Raw genomic sequence first — 24311 nt, 5'->3', positions numbered from 1 at the left:
AGCAAAGCAAATAAAGTATATTTTAGTTATGTGCCCTTACACATAAAGAGGGCAGCTGCTCTTGCCTGCTCGGGTTCCTCGCTTCCTCCTTGAGGTGGCACCTGTGAATGGTGGCCATTAAGGGAGGTGTGAGGAGGGCAGTGGACTCGTATGGGCAAAGGACCTCCATCTGGCCTCACCTATATATGTGTCATCTGGTATTTATGGAGACCAGAATTGCTCTGTGTTTGGAGCTGCGAAATTAAATATTAACCATGGCAATGGATCTGATTACACTTCCCAGCAGGGCTGTGACAGCTGGAGAGAGACAGAGGGCCCCAGGCGCCACCCAACCACACTTGTTATTGTGCCTGTTGTCGGCGGACTCGGAGCCGATGTGTCTTGGCTATTTTTGGTTACTGATCTGAGTACTGCTCAAAAAATATGCTTCATTCCTTAGAAACACCAGAAGTGGATATTCTTTAACTATCATCCAAATGCCTACATATCCAGAATCAAACTGCCCAGCCAGGAGCTGGCAGCGGTCACTGCTGCATTTCTTTCCTGGCCTGAATTCCTCACTGGGGGTGACCCAGACGTCATGGCAGCACTAGGTATGCCACCTGCACAAGAAAACCAGGTGGAGGGGGGAGCAGCCAGCCCCCGCTCCTTCTCAGCAGGATAGGATCCCCCCAGCGTCAGGATGAGAGCGTCTACCCTGGAGGTCACCACCAAGGCCAAAACCTGCCCCATGAGCAGAAGGCACTAGCAGACTGGAGGCAAAGATGAGAGAGAGGAGGGTAGAGAGGTGAGAAAGGAAGGGAACACCCTGGTGGGGACTGAGGAGACATGGACACCAAGAATCCCCAGGTACCCCAGGCTCAGAGGCCTGGGCCTTGGCAAAACAGACCTGGGCTAAGTCCCTTCTGCCCTGAGGGTCAGCCAGCCCGGCCACAAAGGAGGTCTGACAATGGTGCATGTCTTGCCTATCTCTCAGGGTTGATCCCAGGCTCAACAGCAGTGATAATGTGCACAAAAAGCCCCTCATTAGATGCTCTATGCTGTGCAACTTTAGGGCCATACACTGTCTTTCTCTGTTCTCAGTCCAGAACAGTGCCGCAGGGGTTTGAGTTCTACCACACAGGATATGGGTGAGAAACAAAGGAAAGCTGATAGTCTCCAAGCAGGGGTTTGGTCTTGAGGGCTAAACGTCCCGGACACGGAAGGACCACATCCATCACCACCTTCCCCTCAACCGCTGGGGCTGGTGGGAGAGTCACACTGTTCTTGGGGAGGCTCCAGCCCAAACAAAAAATCTGGCCTCACATGTTGGGGTGGGAGGTAGCAGGCGTCTTCTTGGAGATCTCCGGGAATCGTAGCAAATGGGCGAGTCATCATCCTCCAAGAAGCCTTGGGGGTGATGGTAGCCTCGGGGCCGCTCGAAGTCCAAGTTGCTGCCTAGGTATCGGTTGTAGTAGCTGTAGTTTTGCCTGGTGGTCAAAAAGACCAATAGAGAGAAAGGGGCACGTGAGCTCCTAGTTAACAAGCCCTGTCCCTTAGCTCAGACAGACTCATGTCTACAGATCTCGCCCCACCTCCTTGGGCACAGTAGGACTAACTGAGAACCAGGCAGGCCTCAGCTTCATGGAAGATTCTAGATGGAAGACAAGGACTGTTCCAGGAAGGACATCAGGCCTAAAACGAGTGAGGTGCTAGTGGTTTCCTACCCACTGGGGCAGCCTCAGACCTGGGTCCGGTGTGCAGTGTAGATTTCCTGCAAGCTCGACTGTCACCCGTTCACTTTCTCCTTAGAAGCCCTCTCCTGAGTGCCTGCCCTCGGCAAGGTGCTGGGCTGGCAGCAAGAACACAAAGATGCATGAATCACGGTCCCCACCCTCCAGGAGCTTAGCAAATACCACCTGCACAGGGACATCTAACGCAGCTGGAAAAAGTCAGCGCCAGAAGAGAGGAGCTCAGAGTGGGTTCTGGGAGTTTTTAGAGGGTGGGCATTTCAATTTCAGTCAGGGAATGAGAAGCAAAGCCCTGAAGCAGGCCCATGAAGAGAGGGTCAATTAGGCCAGCAGAGATGGGAGAGGGTGTCCAAGTGGTAGCCATGGTGTGCCCAACGGCCCCGAAGAAGCAAAGTCTGAGGGAAGGAATTGGTGGAGGACAGGGAGAGGGAGGGCCCCACTGGCTTGGAATATGAGGCTAAGATGTAATAACTCAGATGCCAAAAGGGACCTCATGGCAGTACCACATCCACGTCAATGGGCGCCCTGTCATGGTGATATGCAATTTACAGAGAAGAGGGCAGTAGGTGGCCTTTGCTCCCTTGCACTGCCCGCTATGTGTCTTAAAGCAAAGTGCCCCTTTTACCCTCAAACATCCTTTCTTTGAGACAGAAGCCTGAAGAGGCAGCTCTGCTGAGAGATGCTACTCTGGCCTCTTGTGCCCCATCTCCAGGAGAGATCCCTTGATGGCAGTGGGAAACAGGTGCTGTTCATTACGACCCCACCCAAGCAAGCTATGGGCTGGCTGAGCTGCTATGCAGACAGAGCCCCCAGCTCACAGCATTCATGAAATAAAAACAGATCTCTCAGAAGACAAGGGATTGGTGGAAAGGGGATTGCTAACGCTGCATAAGGCAGGCCCATGGAGTCTTTCTCATTTCTGGAACCTTTACTAAAAGGCCTCACAGGCCCCTAGTGGAAATGAGTCAACAGGCCTGAGAGAACAGCCTCCATCCACTCTGCCTCTTCCAGACCCTATATTTTTGTTCTCCGACTTCTCCTCTGGCCTGGAGCCTGTGCTCCTGTTTTATTTTCAGGACAGTCGCGAGTGCAGCTACAGGGAACCCGTGGCTTCATGAGCAGGCAGCGCACAAGGGACAAGAACCAGCCAGGCCCCCTAATGTCAGCCGGCACCACGGAGCTCCTCACCTGCTCTCTGTAGGTGAGCTGTCGTCCTCATAGCCCTCCTCACCACTGAAGTACTCCTGCTCCCCCAAGCAGTAGGGGTCCCTGAAGTAGCCGTGTATCTCTGGGTCTTCCCGGCAAATAGTTGGGAACTGCTCATCTCCTGAGTCGGACCTGCAGTTGGGAGAGAGGACCTGAGTACCTCAGCAGGCGGCAGGCAATTCCTGTAGCTGTGCCTCTGCAGGCAGCCAGCATCCCTGCCCAATGTGCTCCCGGCTTCTCCCAGGATGCACCTGCCTCAAGCAAGACTGGACTGTCAAGGCCTCTGGCAACAGTGTGTGTAGAGGGGGCGGGGAAGAGGGAGGGAGCCAGAGAGTGTGGGTGTGTGCGCGTGTGTGTACATGCTAGGAGGGGCTTCTCAGTCCCTTGCACAATGATGGTGCCGAACCACTGTGCTCAGGGGCCTTGGAGCCAAAGGATAGAGGTAATTTGGGGAACAGAACAAGAAAATGGACCCAGTGACCTGCAGTGATTGGCAGTCCTGGGGCTCCCAGCCCATCTACTCTGATCCCCGCTCCTTCCTACCTAGGCCCTGTGTGATTCCAGAGCCTGGAACAAAGAGGTTCCCTTATCACCAACACTCCACTGCATCTGACCCAGGAAGGGTGACAGACATTTCAGATAGTGTCCCAGGAGAGACTCTCATGGATGGCATCTGCCAAGTTTCCAAAGACTGCTCCCTGCCCAGGACTGCTGTAATGTCCCCTGAAACCCTGCTGTCCTGGCCTTGGTCCTCAGGAAAACCAGCCAGGCTCTGTGACATCGCCTTGCTCCAGAGAGGACTGAACTCCCTCTACGTTCTTCCTTCTTTCCCTACCCTCCTCTGGCTCACGATTTCACTTGATACAATTAAACCCTCAGACCTATCGTCCCCATCACCAACAAAATAACCTGTCCACCGTTCAATCCGGTTTAGCACACGTGTTGAGGACTACATGGGAGGCAAAGAAGACAGCCTGGCCCCTGGTCTTTAGGGGGCTGGGATCATGCTTTTACCAAGGCCTCACAAGAGACTTGACCCCAGAAAGCAGCAGGCATTGCCCTGCTTCACAGGCCTGGGCACCAGGAGTGCACAGCAGCTCTCCCTGCAGGGGCTCATCCGTGGGCACCTGGCATGTGCATATCAGTCCTCGGTGATAACCACCTATGCAGAAAGCCACTACCTCCAACTCCTAAGTCCAGAGCCCTGAGCTATAATATCACAGTTGGTTCAAAGGAACGTCTCATCACTCAGCATTCAGAGAGGCCAATTGGTCGCACTTGTAACACACAGTATTTAACATATAAACACAGGCAATAAGCACATACCTAATATAAGTTTCATAATAGCGGGTTCTATCCAGGAAAGGCATAATGTGGGAGGGAGGGAGAAGATAAAAGTTAAATATTTCCAACAAAATTTAAAATGCAGTTATCAGGCTACTTCCTAGAACAGAGGACAGCAAAAATATGGGTTGCAGGCCAAACACCAGCGGCCGCCTAGTTTTGTATGGCCCATGAGCTATGAATGCTTTTGACATTTTTAAAGGATTGAAAAAAAAAAAAAGCAAAGGAAAAAAAGTATTTCATCACCTATGGCTAGAGGAAGTTCCAATTTCAGTGTCTAAAACTAAAATTTTACTGGGACACAGCCATACCCATGCGTTTATTATATATTGTCTCTGGCTACTTTCTCACTATGGCAGCAGAGTTGAGTAGCTACAACAGATTGTATGGTGCTCAAAGCCTAAAATGTCTACCATCTAGCCCTTTACAGAAAAGGTTTGTCAACTCCTGTCCCAAAGTATGTTGGCACAACTGGGGAGGGTAGAGTTTGCAGCTGCTGCCATTTTAAGGGGCATCTCACATAGCGGGACACAGGGTGGCAGGTGACCCTTTCTCTTTCAGGGTCATCATGGGGCTAGAGGGCCTGAGGAGGCCATGACCTTGTGTCACTCACAGGTTCCATTGCAAATGCCTACCGGGAATCTCCTGCAGGTGTCAGAGCATGGAGGTGGGGGGGGCGGCAGACACAACATTACCAAGTGCAAACACATTTTCAAGGTTACCTTTTAATACTGGACCTTCTTTGAGGCTCACGGTCATGCTTGTGGGAGGAATGATGCCCATTTTCAGACACATGCTCAAGGTTCCCAAGGCTGGGCCGCTTTCCAGGGGCAGCTTTGGACATATTGGCATTATTGAGATTGGCATTTGTTGAGCTGGGAACTTGCTTTCCTATGGAATTATGGTTATGATGGTTATGACACACCGAATTTCCTGCTGGAGGAAACAGCGGTTTCTCAGTATCACTTGCAGATGGAACTGAAGGCCTTTGGACATGCAGGGGACGGTGGGTGGTATTGGTCTGCTGAAGGGAATCTCTCCTATCACTATTAACATGATTGACATGGTTTCCAAGCAGGGCACCATTTCTCTGCAAAATAATGGGAGACAACACCAGGTAATTTAACAAGTATTTGATGCAGGCTAGCTATGTTAGGTAATTTTTTCTACATGAAAAACTAATTCTAGGTAAGCTCCGTAGGATCCCTGGAAAACAATCTGAGGGTCTCAGTGATCAGGGTGAATGTGTCTGTGTGGCAGCTGGTCCCCCTGAAATGAGGAAGGTTACCACCAATTCCTAAGCTGGGAGCAAGCTCTTGGCTGTCACTCAAGTGCGCTCTTCCAGCTGTGCCAAGTTGAGGTGACTTAGACCCAGCAGGGCTGGTTGGCAGCCCCAGAAGTTGAGGTGGGGCAGTAGTATGCTCTCTGGGCTGAGGGGCTAGGAGGCTGAGGGCCCGCTGGCAGATCAAAGAGCTGGCCAGGGAAGAAGGGGTGGTGCGGGCAGGCAGCTGCCAGAAGCAGCCAGGATGCTCATCCATACCAGCCAGAGACTATGGCCAAGCTCCTTGGAGAGGAGCAAGTTTGGGAAGGGTAGGCCTGGCCCTAGAAGAGGTGTTGGTGAATGAGGAGGGCTTGCTGTGGGGAGAGCATGGTCTGCAAGCCCCTCTAGGTTCTGGGAATGGTTTGCATTCTCCAGGCTCTTTTGTGGATCAGTAACCGCCCAAACTGGAGTCCTACCCCACTATTTCAAAGTGGCCAGTGTGCAGCTGTATGTGGAATAATTACTTTGTATACATCTTCTTCTTCTTCTCCTTTTGTTTCCTCAGGCTCGTCATCTTGCAAATCACATGATATAGCACGCCGGATTTCTGGCCCGATGTCATGCAGTGTCCTTAATCCCGCCTAGATCAATGAAAACGGCAAAACAGATTAGACAACACAGGTGCGCTGGGCCCGGTCTGGGTTCGGGCTTTGCTCCTGCCTAATTCAGCTGTGGGAGGGGAAGGTTTCTCCAAAGGACAGCTTGGGGAACTGATTGCTTGTTTGAATGTAACTGAACAAGTCCCTGTAGCCTTGGGGTTGTAGGGTGTGGTCAAGGGGTTCAAGATGGGATGCTTGAGGCCTTCAACCCAGAAAGCTCCTTTTCAAATACCCCCACTTGCAGGGAACACTGCCTGGTTACTCGTACTAGGTCTGCCATGGCCAACAGCCCATGCCCATGTCTAAATGAAAATCTGAAGGAAAGATGTCCTACAAAGCCCCATCTCCCAGAGCCCCACACAGGGCTGGAAGTACAGCATGGCTGTTCTACAGGGAGGGTGACAAGAACTCTCTGGCTACATCCAGGATGAGGAAGGCTAGGTGCAAGTGCCAGAGGGCAAGCAGACCAAGTAGCTGGCAGGGCCTCTGATTCTGCTGAAGCCATGGGAACAAGCGAGCGACACAACACACTGCAACCACCAGCACACTCAGGACCGTGACAGAATGGACTGACATGCACACAGACCTGGGCCGCTGTGCAGTGCCAGCCTCCGTGGCCATCCGTGGTACCTTGGCCTACAGCCTGTGCTCAGGCTGAGAACGCGCCAAAAGTCGGGTCGTCCTCTTGAAAACCACAACACATTAAAAAGGGCTCGCCAGTCTCTGGAGGCAGTGCAAGACCCGCCAGCTGAACTCCCATGTCCCTTAAAGACATTTGGCATTTCCCCGAGGCCCTCACAGCTGGCCTTCCATACCCAGGGCCTCAGATTTCACTGTGACAGGGCCCAGGAGGAGGCTTTCTGATGTTCCCAGCTACTTTAGAGAAACATTTGAGATGCTTATGGATGCTACATGGGGAAGGTGTAGTCACTGGCTGTGAGAAAATTATGATGTTTTGACCATCAATTTGAAGGAAAATAGCATGCTGACTCAGGCTAATTGAGACAGTACAGCTACCATGTTTCCCCGAAAATAAGACCTAGCCAGACCATCAGCTCTAATGTATCGCTTGGAGTAAAAATTAATTTAAGACCAGTTTTATTTTACTATAAGATATACTATAGTAATATATCTTATGCACTATATACTATATCTACTATAATATAATATAATATAATATAATATAATATAATATAATATAATATAATATCTTGGTCTTATATTAATTTTTGCTCCAAAAGGCGCATTACAATTGACGGTCTGACTAGGTCTTATTTTTGGGGAAATACAGTACTTTATCCTTTTCCACACAAAGACATCTGAAAGAGGCATTTCTTCCCTGTCCCAGGTCTAAGGCCACCTGTCTGGGTGGCACCCCTCATTTGCTGCTATTCTGTCTGCAAATGAAGCAGCCACTGAAGACTTGGAGAACGTCTGGGACCTGGCCTTGGAGGTCTCGATCTGCAGCTAATACTCCAGGGCAGAACAGTCTGCAGGGGAGAACAGGGCAAGTGTGGGTTGTCAGGGGAGGGGACCACTTCCCTGTTCTTCCTCCATAACCGTAGCAGTGGGTGGACACAGGAGACGGACAAAGCATGATGACCATGCTTGAGACACGCCCAGCAATGCTGAGCAGGGAGGGGAGAGGATGGTGGCCACAGTCTGGCCAGCTCCAGCAGGGCTGGGCCTACTAGTGTGGGAATATGCAAATTGGTCTGCAGACGCCGGTGGTGGTGACATTAATTTAGAATGTAAAGTTGTATGGGAACTTCCCAATAGGCTCACTTGAAAATGGCCTCCTCCATAATAGCACCCAGCCTATGTGAGACGAGCCTGGGCAAGATGGCTTTGCTTCGGGACTGCTTCGAACCAGTCTTTGAATAGAGGATCAGCAGTTCTTTCCATTTCATGAATTGTGGGGGTGAGAGACACCCAGAATCAAAGCGTTAAGGTTCCTAGCTAGGAATGCTGTCTCCCCCAGTCTTGTAGGGAAGGACACACATGCCCCAGGGCCACACGCAGGACAGCTCGTGGTGTGTCAGTGAGGCTGCCTGTCCCTCTGATCACAGGCACAAGATTCACATGTACACACACATGCATGTACACACACACACACACACACACACACACACACACACAGTTTCCCTCCCTCTCTCAGGATCCCCGAGTCCAGCACATCCGAGCCCAGGAATCATCTGGCTCAGAGGTGAACCCACTTCCCATTCTCATGGAAACATTGAGAAGACACGTCTAATGTCAAAGGGGTGAACGCTCTTAGACAGTAGAGCCACAGGCATGTGCGGAAAGGTCGAGCCCAGTGGTATTAAACAGCCTGCAGTTCACTCATTCAGCGTTTTCTAGGGCATGATTATCAGGGGAAGATAAGCTAAACCAGAGTTCAAGGCTGATTTTGGAACACTGGGGAGAGAGGACTGTTACCTAGCGAGACTCCCCAACAAGAAGAGACCAGGTTTGAGACACCTGCTGCTGTCCCCACAAAATAAACATAGGTGACAATACATCAAGTCAGTATCCCCAGGTAAATGATGTACATGAATCCATCCATGTTATAAAGCAGTATGGGCCAGAAACACTGAGTTTAAATAACAACAGATAATCCTGTTCACTGTGATTCAACTGATTGGATTAGGTCTTATTAAAAGAAATAGAAAACTATTTATTTGGATAATTTTTAACATCATCCTCTGTTGATGGGTTGACATTTCACTGAAATACACACATGACATAATTGCATAAAAACAAAAACTGTCTTCAGCACGTTGTCAATGATACAGAGGAGTAGGAGAATGCAGTGAACAGATACAGGACAGAGAGTTTGTTTGCAACATAAATCATGGAGAAAATTGAGAGGTGGCCAAAGAGGCCATTTCCAAAGACAAATAATGACAACATATTTATTAAAGAGACATCAAAGGAGGAAAGAAAGCATCACCCTTCCCAGACAGGAAAGCAGAGGCTTAGAAATCATTATTATATTTTGCTTGCTCCACACAGGAAGAAACACACCTTCTAAGAGTCAGGGACTGACTTTACCCTTTCATGTGGGATCTGGGGAAGGATGGGAAGGGGGGTGGGCCACAAGGTATAGGAGTGTCTGCCAGAGTTGGGAATAAGAGAAACAGATATTCCCAAACTTGAATTGAAATGAAGCTTAAGCACAGCACCCTGAATTTATTACATATCACAAAACATGATAATGAAAATTTTCTAGCACACATATCAAGCTAAAAGGTAGCTTAGGCTGCTCCAAAAACTCCATAGGCACAAGTTCCAATCCCAAAAAATTCAGAAAACTATCTTAAATCCTTGAAAAAAAATCATTTTTCACAGCCCTAAAAAAAAAAAGAACATTTTTTTCCTGAAACAAACACCTTACAATCAATAATATTATCTCTTCTTTCGTATTTCATATCTGTGTCTACCTCTATCAGCAAAATACTACTTTAATTTGAAATGTGGTCATAGCACTTAAACCAACACAATTAAAGCCATATAAAGTCATTCCATTAACATCACAGAATTATGTTTTTGAATAAACACAGAATTGCTATAAAATATAAACATTATTGATTTAAGATGTCCAATCATAGAAAATATTAAACAGAATCAAGCCTAGTTTCTGGTTGAATTTTGAACGCTAGACATTATCATAAATATTTTTTAAAAAATGAAATGGCGCTTTGCCTGTAGACTGCTGCTTTAAATTTTAGACACCATTTAATTGGAATTTTAGAGATATTTATCTATTGAGTGATTAAGTCACCAAAAGAAAAAAAAAGCCTAAACTATAAAATCTCTCTAAATATTTCTGAAGCAATAGCATAAAATTATGATATTTTAACATCAACTATAAACATCCAATTACCTTCCTTTCTCTTCCCCTTTTCTAGGGTTAACTTTTTCCTACCTGGGTGCATTCGCAATCATTTTGATGCCTGTCTCCCTAAGCTAGCTGCATCAGATACACCAGTCAGCTGCCAGCTCTCAGAACCACAGCAAGCACGTACAAACCCCTCTCCTGAACCTACATTGTAACAGTGGAGATAAGAGATGCGAGTCTCTAGTCGGAACTGGGCCAGGTCGTTCATCTTCAGAAGTGAGTGCCCAGCTTTCAGACTCCAGCCAAAGAGCCCTTGCCTGGCAGAGGCTGTTTTCCATCACAGGCAGCTTTCACTCAGCCAGGGCTGGCTGGCCCTGCTCAGGCCAGTTCTGGCTAAGCTTTCAGCAGGATTCAGCCCCCACCCAATTGGCTGGGTTTTAGACTAGCTCCCTTAGAAGAAAGAACTGGAGATGAAATTCTAATAGAAGAAACCTGCTCATCTACAAGCGGTGCCCCACCTCCTCAGCATACACACATGCACACACATCACACATGGGCACACCCCTTCTTTTGTCATTGTTTTCCTCTAGGGAAAATGTGATGGTGTGGCCTTTGCATCCATTACAAACAGTCCTTGAGTTAAATATAAAGGGTTAGAATCACACGCACAATGCTCCATGAGTCATCCGTGGTGATTCCAACCCTCATTGAAAAGTCAGCTGTAACATTACCCGTAAGTTACACTCGGGGTTGCCATCAGCTGTACATCACATTTATTATCATCACTTTGAAAAATTAAGGAAATGTTCTAGAAAATTACCTCAACTTTCGATCTATGACATTTCCCTGCAAATGATCTGACAGAGCTATCAGTTTTAGGTCCACCTTGATTCTCGGTTGTAGTTTTAACATCAGAATCAAAATTCTTGCCAGTTTCCTCATAACAGAATTATTTAAAATTTAGCCTTAGCAGACACCGCAAATTGTGACTACTATTCTGATCCATCTTTGTACCTGTCATTGTGATCTCACATACTTTATCCTACTACATCCGGGCCAAGATATTCCCATTTGGTTAAGTGACTTGCCCAGATTAGCAAAAGCTCCAGAACTCCTGATCCCAGGCCTGTGGTTCCCATGACACTCTGCTGGCCCCACCTCAACCACACCAACACATAGTCATTGGGTCCACAGAAAAGTGTGTTGGGGTCAAGTCTCAATCATATGCTCGCTCATGGTCATGACCGTGGGTACCACTCAATGAAGGGTAACCTCTCAACTAACATAGCAGAGCTTTTATATCACTAAGTCAACGTGGCAATGACAAACGATCAGTAGGTGTCACAAAAACTGATCCTCTGCTCAGCACACTTCTTTGTCTCAGTTATGCAGCTTCGAGGAGCTGATATCTTTAAAAATACTGTCTATCCTGCACTCATTCAGAACATCATTTCTCTACATCAGCACAGACAGTGAGACGTGGCCATGCAGGCTACAACCCTCAGTCTGAACTTAGCTGGATGCTGGGGGCACAGGCAGCTCCATGTCTAGGTGAATAGATTGCAGTTGGGGGCCAGGGCTGGGAAGGAGAGAAAGGTTCGAGTTAGGGATACTGTTATACACAAAAGGCTCTTTAACCAGGGAGATCATGAAAAGGCTCCATCACCCTTTTCCTTTAGGGGAAACTTGGGATCATTCCCCTAGAGCAGCAGTTCTCAAAGTGTGGTCCAGGTACCCTGGGGCTCCCTGAGACACCTTCAGGGGTCTATGAGGTCCCTGCCATCGGCATGATAATACTAGGATGTTCTTTGCCTTGTAGGCTCTCATTCTCTTATGAGAGCACAGTGGGTTTCTCAAAGGCTGTATGACGTGATGATGTCATCTTCTGGCATCTTTGTGCTTTCATATTCTGTTTTAAAAATTTCTCAGTTTTAATTTCTAATGCAGTAAATATTGATACAAAGGGTCCTCATTAATTTTTAAGAGAGACCAAAGAGTTTGAGAACTGCTGATAACCTGTCCTCAGACTGGAAATACCATCTTTTCCTCAAGCAACAGACTCTTCATCCCCTTTAGGATTCCCGCTATTCCACTGACTTTTCTCCACGTTGGGAAGAAATGTCCTTCCTAGGGTTTCTCTGAACTAGCCTTTGGCACTTTTTAACTGGTTGCCCTCACTGTGCCTTGGAATGACATGCTCTCCCATTAATCAAACAGCCATCTCTCTTAGGTCTACTGTGTGCCAGGAAGAACAAACTTGTGCAGGTATCTACCCAACTTTGGAACCATTAATAAGTGTTAGCAAGCTCCTTCCCATGGGTAATTGAGTCATGACACATTTGGGCTGAGGGGTACTAGGTGGGTATTATTCAGTAACACACTGCAATAATTAAGACCTCTTGTTACTACATAATGTAACTTGTCTTAACTCCTTTTCAGTAATTTATCTTCTCAAAGACTTTTGAAAATAATAATTACTATTGTCAGAGGGGAAAGATGTCCTGCTTTTCAGAAAGAGTATAGAACCTAGTACCCAACAATCCTGTGGATTTAATTTTGAATTGGGTCACACCAAAGTGTAAGCTATGAAGAAGAGTCTGATCTTACATCTGCTTCCCATAATGGATGCTGGCCTGTGTCGTGTCTTCCCTTCAGGAGCTTTAGAATTTAGCACCATTATTTGTGGTGTTGGGTACCAAGTTTGCTGAGTGAGTCTGTGAAGATTCCAGAATAATAAACTTGGGTCGTCTCCTACAACTTTCCTACATTTAAAGCTACACTCTTCCACTGGGATTTCAGGAGAAAGGACAGACTGCAGTTTGACTGTAAACCAAGTTTCAGGGAAACCGTGTTTCCCTTTTGAGTTGAGGCCAGAGGCAGCCTCCACGATTTCTGGCTGTCTTTCACAGACTGGCCTTGGCTATAGACCACAGCCAGTGCCACTACTCAGCAAATACAGCCAGGCCCACAGGGGGCAAGATTCTCCTGTTTCATTTAAACCATTCCTTAAGTACCAACTAGAAAGCTACCCTTTTCCAGTTTTCACTAATTTGGAAGGACTATGGAGAAAGGCATGTGGAAATACCAGCTACGTGAACTGCTTGGGACTGTTCTGCTGAGGCTTTGGCATATGGAGACTTAGATGTAGAAGAGAGCTGTTCACACTGGCCCTCTGAGACAGGGCAACTGAGACTGTGGGGTGAGGGCATACTGTCCTTTTAGTGTTGAATAAACCTGACATCAGGGTGAGTCAGAGACAAACAGGGATCATTGGTCCGGTGATGGACTAGCTCTTTGTCTGTGCCCACAGAGTTGACCAGCTTTCTTTTCAGGGATGATATACCAAATTCTTAATAACTGGTACATCACAGGCATGACCCTATCGGAACAGAAGTGGTGAGACAAGAGCAGGGTCCCAGAGGAACCCACTACACCAGGCCTTAGCCCTTCACTTGCCTGATCACAGAAGGGTCTGGAGAGGAGCTGGGATGCTGGCAGGGGGTGGGGAGACTCAAGGTGCTGGGGGCCACAGCTATTAACTAGCAGGTACAGACTCAACATCCTCTCAAGGGGCCCAGCCATACTGGAGTTTGCTGGCCATCTTTCAACCCCATCCCCGCATCACTGCCCATGATACTGTGTGAAGAAGTCAAACCTGCTGTCCAGCTCCACGGACTCTGCTGTGAGTACCCATAAAACCCACTTACTAGCTCCCAGACTCACTAGTCTGTACATGTGGGAGCAGAATTGGGGACTGGGCCCATTTCCATAGTGAGGCCAGGGAGTCCGCTTAAGTCCAGGCAGGTTAGACCACTTAGTATCATGAGTCACTGTGGCCAAGGGCAAAGGTCACAGCACAAAAGACATCACTGGACTAGACCTCAGGCTGGGAGGTGCCCAGCCAACCATAGCTACGCTGGGCCTGCAGGGCTTCCACTAGTGCTGCTCTTCCCACTGGTGACAATGCTGCCCCACTCCGCCTGGTCTTGGATGAGTGCAGCCAGGAAAAGGGTTTCCCCACATTCAGCTGGCTCTCTCCACCTCATTCTCCATGCCCCCCGCACACAAACACTCGCCAGTCTGCAGAGACCAGGGCAGGCAAAAGGGACTGATAAACCTTTCCTCTATTCACTTCAGAAATGTCAACTTTTTGCACTAAGGTTACTTTTGAATAGTGACTTTACAACTTAGATTGGCTCCTTTGGGCATCTTGGGCTCAGCATCGGATGTACAGACTCCTCAACATTGGCTGGAATTGGCTGAGAATTTCAGGAGGGAGGCCCTCATGAAGCAACTTCTTGAGGAAAAATCACTTGTTCTTAAGATGTGAAAACCCCACCTGTAAGAGTTACCTCTGTTTACAGCTTTACACATTTCCATGCTATCTTAAAAAGGGGAGAATTCTCTTTCTCAATGGATCACCATGGTACAGAACAGAAAAGAGATAAAAGAAAAACAGGAATTTCTTAAAGGTCTGGTAGTAAACAGGCATATGGTATTATTATTGTTGTAGTCTTAATAATAAGCAATTATACGTTCAAAGTGCTTTACAATCACTTAGCTATTCCTCACAACAGCCCTGTGAGGTAGGTCGACATTATTATCCCCATTTTACAGATGGGGAAACTGAGGCACAGAGAGGTTAAGTGTCTTGCCCAAGGTCACGCAGCAACTAAACGCTGGAGCTGGGACTAGAACCCAGGTTCCTGACTCCCAGTGTCCTTGAAACTAGACCATACTGCTTCCAAAGAGGCATCCCCGGACTGGCTTTGAGCACGGATTAAAGACAGACAATGCTGAATGAGGTTTGGGTGTGGTGGTACTTCCCGTGGACACGTTAAGATGAAACCTGAGGTGCTGCCTGGGTTGGTTTTGGCATGCGGGTGTATGTGTTAGTTTAAATGGGTGTGTCTGAGCTTCCTGTTCTGCCCGCTTCTCACTGCATTCTGAACTGGGTCTCTGCAGAGAGCGGAGCCGGATGGTCAGGAGGTCAGGACGGACTGGCATAGAAAAGGAACTCTGTCAGCTCAGCGCCAAGGGGCCTGCCAGTCTTTGGGAGTTTGGGCAAACTAGGGATGCAGGACTTTGGAACGGAGTCAGCTGCCCACCTTAGGCAGATCTGCTTAATCTTTTTATTATTTTAGTTTAATTTTTTTTTTTACTGGCCATCATCAGGAAGTTGTGTTCATTTCATTTCTCTGTGGGGCGGCTGCCCCCCTCCTTTGCTCTCTCTCACTCTTTCCCTTTCTCTGAGTCTCTGCTTGGGAGGGAAACCGGTTAAGCCTTGCATGTTCCCTTTCATGAAACAGAGCCACCGAGAGCAGTGTCCGCGACAGGAGGCCATGGCTCCGCAGATGGGCCACGGCCCTGCTTCCACCTTCCGGAGGAGTGCTTTGCTTGGAAGGGGTCTCCCTGGGGCCTTGGGTTTGCTTTTTCCTGCATTTCTCCCGAAATGCTGTTTCAGTAGAAATAAGCCCACTTGAGACTTTTCCCTTTCAAGGCCTTAGCCACAAACGCCTTCCGACTAACGAGCTTGGTGCTGTAGCTCAGGCAGAAAATTCTAAAGCATCCGTTCAAGCATCTGAAACAAATGAATCAGCCAGTGAAATCTCATCTGTTAGCATTTGTTCTCCTATTAGATTAAAAAAGAACAAAGAAAGCCTTTCCGTGGCTTTGGATGAAGGCATGCTTTAAAAAAAAGAAAGACAATCTTGCTACTTTTTCTAGACTACAGGGACTAGATAACAGGTGTCTGATACTCCACAGATGAAATGTCTGTGGAATATCCCGTTTTCCTCTGTCTTTACGCACCGAGCCTCCCTCAGAAAGCCACATCAAGGCATATCAGGGACTAAATGTCATTTGCTTCTTTGATACCACCCATCTTTCCACTTGACCACCTACATCACCATCTGTTGGTTAGGGCACAGGCTTTAACATTATAAAACCTAACAACCTAATTTACAAGCTGGAAATAAGGGTCTCCTCCTTAAACCCAACTTCCAAACAGGTAAAAAAAAAAAGAAAAGAAACGAAAAGAAAATTATCCCTCTAAAGTTTTCCTGTCATTAAGATGGGCAAGCTCCCATCTGGGATGAATGAGGACAGAGTCTCCTTGGATGCCACCAGCACGTCTTTTGCATAAAGGAAATTCTTGAATGTTGAAAGAAAAAGAAATGAACAAAACTTTTCCCACGTTGGGATTTTTTTCCCCCCTTATCCATGAGATACTGGACAAATTAGCATCTGTCTCTTGCACAGGAGTCCTCACGTGGAAGGTCTAGGGGGGCATTACTAGTTGCTGGGAAGGGGGCAGAGTTTTCATGGCTGCAGAGCTGTGTTTCTTTATTTATTCAACCTCCTCCTGGAAACTCAGATGCAGCAACAATGGATGAAGAGCAAAGGCTGAGTCCAACTAAAGTGAATATGGCATGTAGGGGATGAGTGAGGAAAAAAAAGGCTTAATGCAGCTTCTCTCTGATTCCCTCTGTAGAGGTGCTGGAGAGAAGGCTGGCTTCAATGATGACAATGGATGGACAGATGGAAACTGCACACTCATTCAGACCACAGAGGCCAGAGGACACTGGGTGCCAAGCTCCTACCCACACATGGATCCAGGAGCTCCTCAAGCCATCCCCCTTCATATAGAAGGGGACACTGCAGTTGGTCTGAACACAGGGAGACCAGATGAAGCCCACAGGGTTGAAAACCGTAGTACATCTGTGTGCCCTTGAAAACGGGGCAAAGAATGTGGACCAGTTCTGATCCTGTTCAGACAGACTGCACGCTACGTAGCACAAGCACGCATATGCCTATATCTTGACTTCTGCGCTCACACCGTGATGCCCACACTCCACTTTCCATTAGCAATCCATCAGCCATATGGCACCTCTGACACGGGGAGAAGCAACTCACCCCACTTCTCAATAGCCCATGCCCACTTTCAGGGGCTTCCTTGAGGATCTGGATACTTGTCCTGGTGACACTGTTGGTGCATTGCTCCCATTGTCATTTAACCCCATGTCCCTAACTGCTACACCCTCATGTAATATTTCATCATGCTGAAAGGAAGAGCCTCCTCATGCTAATTAAACGTAGAGTGACAAATCACATTTAAAGCCATTTCTGGAGCCGAAGAAGCCAAAAATGTAATTAGAATTATCCTTCAAGGAGACAAAATTTTTCTGTTTTTTAATGTGTGCTTCAGAATCAAATGCATTTTCAGAATTTATCTGTCAAGATTATGAATACAACTTAATTTTCTAGGCTATATACTCAACATAAATTATAGTCATAGCCTCAACTCCCAATGGAACCGTGTGAAAATGTGTTAATATTACCACCTAACTGGAAATATTTGAATTTCACCAAGGAAATGAAACCCTTTCTATAAACAACAAAATGGAAAATGTTCGGGAGGAAAAAAGCCTCAGCATTATTGTAATACAATGTAACAGTCTTTTAACCCAATGACTTAAAAATGTAGTTTTAGCAACCTTCAACTTGAAGACTCAGTAAAGCCCATTCATGAAATGTGGTCATTAATTACTTAGCCACGTTGTTTTTCAGATTTTAAAACATCGAAAGACTATATCCAGCCACTAGAGCAAGCACTGAAGCCACCTTATTGGGAAGTCTTGGGGATTCAGAAAAGGTGTAACTCGTATCCAGATGGTCATCAAATGTGTCTTCCACAGAGAACAGAAGGGTCTCATCACAGAGCTACCCTGATTACTGTAAATTATGACATAGCCGTGCATGAAAGAGTATGTTTCCCCCTCCAGAAAGGTCATTAAGTACCACCGATCCCACCTACTAGAATCCGAGAACAGAAAGCACTTCCCTCTCTACAAGCAGAGGGCACCGCAGAGGGCTGAAACCCTGCCAGCCTATCCGCCAGGTCCAAGGCTACTTTCAGGAAGAGCCATCAGAAACACGTTCCTTACTCCTCCTTGCACCCGACGTGGCCACCCTGCCCTCAGGAATGCATGGACCAGAGTCCTGTTCAAATTTACAAACACTTTTCAGGGCTACTTGTGAACCGTGATCAGAAGAGCTGTCATTTTTGCAAACTGGATCGGCCGGAGGTGAAAGAACTTTACTCATAAATTCCACAACCTGAGACAGCACTGAGCTATTTGACTGAGCCTGTGATTCACTGAGCTACCTTTAGGACATGTCAGCAGAGGAAGAAAGATCAGAATTGTCTTCAGCTGAACTCAGCATCCATCCTTCCCCCCTACCCTGCAGCTGTCTGGGTAGAGCAGAGGTCACTTGTCAGGTCACTGTCAGCACAGTGAATCAGCAGGTCACTGTCACACAAGGTCATCTCCTAACACAACACATATGCATGTAGCCCACATTCCTTCATTCACTCATTCACTGTCATTCGTGTTCACATTCTCTCTTGCAGCCAGATCACAGACAAGCCTTCAGTTTGGCATTGACCATCACTTTAACACAAAACAATACGGGGCATTTTTCTCCAGAAAAAAAGTGAAGGATTATTCCACATTGACCCTTACCAATACCTACAAGGCCTAATTTAAGACACGTGGTGATGATAGGGACATAAAAGTAATTTTAGAGTAAACCGATTAAAAAGGAAAAAAGCTTGATCCTATTCACGATGGAGTTAAAGCACTCTGGGTAGCAGAGATGACCGGGCTTTTGATTAATTTGGACAGCTGTTTCTGGCAGCTTGCCAATCTTTGTAGTTCCCTTCTTTCAGGTCTTAGCATCTTTTTCTAGTTCCCCCTCCACCCTGCTTTCTCAGTCACCAGCACTAACAAACTCCCCTTCCTGGCCCTTCTGTGCACGTCTCCACTGTGACTCCCTTCCCCTGCACGCCTGCATCCCAACCCAGAGATTTGGGCTTACCTAGGATCCTATATTCTTGACTACATAGACCCGGGTTGGAACCAGAGGTTCCTGAAAGCTACCTCCACACTGGAGGACAGGGCCAGGGCTGGCTTAGGGGGAAGGACAGGGACCAGAGGCTGGCCTGGGTGTGACAGAGCAGCATTTGCACAGCAAACCTCACGGCCATCAGGAGACATACAGAGACAGACTCGACACACACACACACACACACACACACACACACACACACACACACACGTACACTCACACATACCAGGAAGTGATGGATGTTACTGAAATGGACCAAAAACCAACAAGCAGTGGGGTAAGAAACAAACAGAAACAAAACAAAGCACTTGTGTTCAGATGGAAAGCTGTTTACTGGGCAGCTAGGGCCTAAGCCCAGGGGCAGGGAAGGTGGGTCGCTGCTCGGAGCGCACTGCCCTGGGAGAAGCCTGGAGGAGACAGGGTGCAAGGGCTGCGCTTGCTCCCCTCCCACCAGGGACGTGCCTTCACCGCTAGCCTGGGGCCCCATCCCCCGGGTTGCAGCAGATCCCTCAGGACAGAGAAAGCAAGGAGAGGGAGGCACTTACCTTGTGGCCCAGAAATAGCTAGTCCACAATTTGGGGAGTGTGCAGTATCTCAGTTTAAACAAAATCCTTGTGGTACTGCTCAAGCATGAACTGTCAGCTCTCTAGTATTTCAAATAAGCTTGTAAAATCGTTAGTGAAAAGAGGAAACAACAAAACAACAATTCACCTGTAGGGCAATTGTAGTGTTCTTCGCAGGGTATTTTCCCACCAGTCCTTGTTCTTTCCGTTTCTTGAATTTCCTAAAGTAGTCCTGTATCAGGAAAGTGGCATAGAACTTCCCCACGGTTACCTCATCATCTAGACGGAGAGACCAGACAGAGCTCTCCCGAATCCGCACATTTGCACCAAGAGCCTAAACACTGGCTTCTGGCTGGGGCAGGGGCCGGGGCAGGGGGTGGACAGTGCAGAAGGCACTGAGCTCTCAGCTTACAACGCAGGAGGGACACTAAATCTAGCGAAAAGCAAGGTTTGGCAAAGCAGTTAAGGCTCTAAATGAGAGTCAGTTCAATGAACTGATACTCAAAATTGCAGAAAACAATGTATTTGTCATGACGCTAACAGAGCAGTGTATTAGTAACACTATGAAGTGCTGTCTTGGTTACTTTACTTGAAATAAAAATTACAAAACAAAAAAAGGCTTCATAGGTCATATTTTCACCCCTGTGCACAGGGATTTGCATGTGTAATTACCATGAACACCAAGGGCAACTAACCATCCAAATCCCAATGCCTGGAGATAAAGATAGAGACCTTGGAAAGGTGACAGACAAGCTCGGAAGAAGGAGGTTCAGAAAAGTGACTGCAAACCCAGATTTCCATGTGTCCTTTGACTCTCTGCGAATAGCCTCCATATGCCATTTCTTGGTTTGTAATTCAGAACTGCTTGTTTTTTTGTGCTGTAAGTGACAGCACCAGATAACCTCACAGTTGAGCTGACTTATTTCTGCTTTGTCCAGAATCGCCCCAACATGTATCGCTGGGAACTGGAGCTCCGCTGAGCATGTCACAGGTGATGCATGAGGCAGAACAGAGGCTCTGGCTGTCTCCCAGTAAACCACCTTGGCAGTGTGAGTGTGCCCCGGGGTCTCCACAAGCCCTGCTCTCCCAAGGGTGCTTGCTACCAGATCTGCAGTGTGTCAAGGGCTCCTGGGGGGAAAGCTTAAGGCCCCCTTAGCCGCCCATCCCACATGGGGCTATGGACCGCTGGCCACGACTCGCAGAGGCTACGAGGACCAAAGGTTGCTGGCCCTCAGGCTTTAGCACAGGTCCCCCTTGTAAGAGTTACATGTGATCTGGGGTAAGGAGCTCAACCTCATGGGGCTTGTGTCCTCGTGTGTAAAGGGGGTTATGAGGATAACATGGGAAGTGGTATGTAGAGCACTCGGATAAAGGCCGGGGATTGGGTGACTGTGAGCCATCAGAGTCACTGTTCTTTTACTACCCACCAACAGTGGCATCCACTGAAGTGGATTATAGAGCACCACAGATTGGGGAACACTGGGGCCTACCCTATTCACTGATGGATGGGGTTCATTTAGTGCCCACGTGGGAGGTGTACCTGTCTGGCTACTGAGCCACTCTGGGCTATCTCCCCAAATTTCCTTGTCAAAGGAAGATGCTTATGTTACTGTGAGAGGAGATGCTTGAAGTGGTCTGGCTCTGAGAACATGTTATATTCCTTCTAAACCCAAGCTGGGCTAGTCCTGGGGTGGTATAGAGGCCACCAAAGTGAACCTAAGGCTTTGCATAGCACGTGAAACCATGGTCTCTCATCGGTCTCAGGCTGCTCTAATAATGCACTGACCATAGGCAAAGAGGTGAGAGGTGAAGAAAGACCATGCAGGTCTTAACATTTCAGCCCCTGTTTTGCCCTCAAGCCACTCCCCATTTTGCCAGGGTGTGTTTGGAATACAAGTTCCAACAGCTCTACTGTTGGGCATCTACAGATGCCAGGTCCTGTGTCAGAGGAGTTCCCATGGGTCTCATGGCCTCTTCAACAACAGCTCTGACATAGGGGATCTTCTCACCTCTGAGAGGTGGGAGAGGTGAAAGGACTTGCCCAGGCCAGTGGGTTAGGACATGAGCCCGAAAGCCTGGGCTCTTCTCCTCTGCATCACCTCCCTAAGGATGGCCCAGCTCCGGCCACACAGGCTGCCTTCTCTGAGGCTGCCTCTCCCAGAGTACAAGTCTCTCTCTACTGGGCTGCATGCAGGGGGTGGGCTGACTGCCAACAGAGTAGAGAATCCTGGGGACCTAGTGGGGATTCTCCGCCTGCTGTGCCATAGCCAGCCTCTTCAGGCCGGGGTTTCAAGTCTGCTCTGTGGGCTCCCAGAAAAACAACACTATACACAGAAGGCCCATTGCATTCTTCACTGGGAGGCTTCCAGCACACGTACCTACCCTTATCTCCCTTTATCCTGAACTGTGCTAGCCTGGAGGGGCCAAAGGAGCTTCTGCAGGAGCATCGTGGCTGTCCCTGGCCCAGAACCTGGGGTGGCAGTACACTCAGTGCAGAGGACTGACCGTGTTTCCACCTGAGGGCTGACTCCAGGGCAGAGGAACAGCCACCAGGGCTCTGCAGGAAGGATCCAAGGACCACTTGGACTGCTCCACTGAGACACTGAGCTAATTGAGACTGGGCCCAGGAAGAATTCTTAAAAACGGAAAAAGTCAAAGCTATAGCAGGACAGAAAAGGAAGGAAGAGAAGGAATGAATGCAGTCAGGCTGTCTGGCTCAGGACTGGACAGCAATAGATGGGGTCAGCTCTGAGAGCTCTTCAGGGAAAGGAGCTAAAGATCCACATCAAGGGGTGAGGTCCCAAGGCAAGGAGAGCATCTGGGAGGAGAGAGGACTTCTAAAGAAAGGGGGAGGGCCCATTAAATGGCATGACAAGACTGAAGAGTGGAGGTGAGAACCTGAGCGACAGTCAGAGATGGGCAATGAGAGAGCTCAGCCTTATGACAGAGGCAGCAGGCAGGCTGTCCCCACAGCCACAGGCCCCTGCATTGCTGAAAGTGCAGAAGGAAAGTTCCCTACTAGTATTCCTGGGCTCAGTCGTGAGTGACACCCTATTATCGAGCTCATGACAACCCAGGGGCAACTCACATCACACTCATGCCAGCAACGCCTCCTAACATGGGCACCTACTCTATTCTGTAAGGGGCCTCCTGTGTGATAGGGGCAGCTGGCCTGGCTCAGTCTGTTGCTCTCTGACCGGGTTATTCATGCGGGCCACTGAGCCTCTCAGCCTCAGGGCGCTACCCATCTGCTGGCCCAGAGACTGTACAAATCTTCTCATTTTCTAAGTGTACCAAGATGTGGGAAAGCCTGGAACCATTGGCTGACTGGAAGATAAAAGCGGAAAAACAAAGGGATAGATTCTAAAACCCTGCCCAGCAACTCATTTGGGGTCTGTTCACCGAGGACAGAAAGTCATGGTTTCTTGAACTTCTTCAGTGGCAACGGCACTAATCTGAGATTCAAGCTGATAAGCACTATCCTAGGCAGATACACAAACCCTGACGTGAAATTTCTAGAACATTCCATCTCCTCCTAAAGCCCCATTGCCTCCTTCTCAGGTTGCACAGTGCCTCTTGAGGTCATGTCGTCACAGATTAACACTTGTCATCCTAAACCTCAATCCATTTTAAGAAATATGGAGAAAAAGCCAGAGCCCGTTACTGGGCCAAGAAAGCAGAAGAACATTTAGCCTTTATTAGAAATCTAGTAGAACTAACTAAAAAAGGAAGGGAGCTTAGAGAGTGACCCAAATTCTGGACTTTTTGTGCTGGTAAAATGAAAAGAAATGAGGTTTCACAGTAATGTGAATGACACCATCCAAGTGAGTCTAGCCAGAATGGCACTGACACGTGAGTGACACTGGTTTGTAATGAAGGTGGCATTTCAGGAGAGGTGTCAGGGGGTGTGGTGGGTAGCAGGGCTCCCGCCCCCCGTGAGGAAGGTTTACTCAGACAGGCACAGCCCACTATTCTGAAGCATGCATCTGTATGTCGAGAAACATTGTAGGGGAATATAGTTGGCAAGAGATAACTCTGATTCCATGCCACCACCCTAAAACAGAATTGCTTCAGAATATTCTGAAAGACTGAGAGTTGAAAAGAATGGAGGCTGCAGAAAAAGCTCAAGCACATTGTTACAACAATTTAGAAAAGCAATTTACCTAAGCCATGCGAGCACTTGGGTGTGCAGCTAGAAAGAACAGAATGAAACCAAAGAGTTGTTTTAAAGGTGCAGTATCAGTTCTCCTGGGGAAAGCCAGGGTTCTCTGGGTGGAAGTTTGGGGATTTTTTCGTTTTGGTTTGGGGTGCTTTTGTTCTTCCTATCATTTCTTTGGGGGCCATCTTTCCCAGCTTTCAGCTGGTGGCCATACCAGGTATGGGTGGCTTCCCTGCAGTGACACAAGCTCATATGGTTTCTCACTTCATGCTGAGGAACAGAGCTGGCCAGTATGCTGCTCTCTCCGCCCTCAAGAGGCAGCGGTTGTCACCTTCTCAGATGGTGAGGCCTGACCACCATCCTGGCCTGGGGGTCTGGAGTCGGCATCCAGACCTGAGCCGGACTAACCTCGAAAGCAGCAGGGGCCGTGACACTATGAAAGTTAGTTTGGCTACAAAATACACCAAAGGCTTATCATGTGCCCAGGGCTAGGGATTCTAGAACGCTGGGTGATGGCACCGAGTAAACGGATTCTGCGCCTTTAAAACTTGAAAATAAAATAGTCAAAAAACAACCACTTCAACTTCTAAGTCCATGTGCACTTAAACAAAAACGGAAAAACAGTGTCTATATTATAT

The 24311-nt window shown here is 48.0% G+C and overlaps 1 protein-coding gene across 22 annotated transcripts in view; it reads right to left on the bottom strand.

The window, feature by feature from the left end:
• CACNA1D (calcium voltage-gated channel subunit alpha1 D) overlaps positions 1-24311 on the bottom strand; it is a 427288-nt gene that overhangs the window by 10360 nt on the left and 392617 nt on the right. For 19 of the 22 annotated variants that reach the window (XM_074313103.1, XM_074313111.1, XM_074313112.1 and 16 more), the window contains 6 exons: positions 19663-19793; positions 6066-6182; positions 5003-5370; positions 4263-4289; positions 2919-3068; positions 1306-1469 (listed from right to left, as the gene is read on the bottom strand). In XM_074313103.1, the coding sequence (XP_074169204.1) occupies positions 1306-1469; positions 2919-3068; positions 4263-4289; positions 5003-5370; positions 6066-6182; positions 19663-19793 (957 nt within the window). Of the gene's footprint in view, positions 1-1305; positions 1470-2918; positions 3069-4262; positions 4290-5002; positions 5371-6065; positions 6183-19662; positions 19794-24311 lie in introns of those variants that run through there. The other 3 variants (XM_019724248.2, XM_074313101.1, XM_074313115.1) reach the window with 2 other exon arrangements.

Source organism: Rhinolophus sinicus, linkage group LG10, assembly GCF_036562045.2.
Source record: "Rhinolophus sinicus isolate RSC01 linkage group LG10, ASM3656204v1, whole genome shotgun sequence".
Taxonomy (NCBI): domain Eukaryota; kingdom Metazoa; phylum Chordata; class Mammalia; order Chiroptera; family Rhinolophidae; genus Rhinolophus; species Rhinolophus sinicus.
Note: the sequence above shows the minus strand (reverse complement) of the source record. Positions and strands in the feature narration are given on the sequence as shown.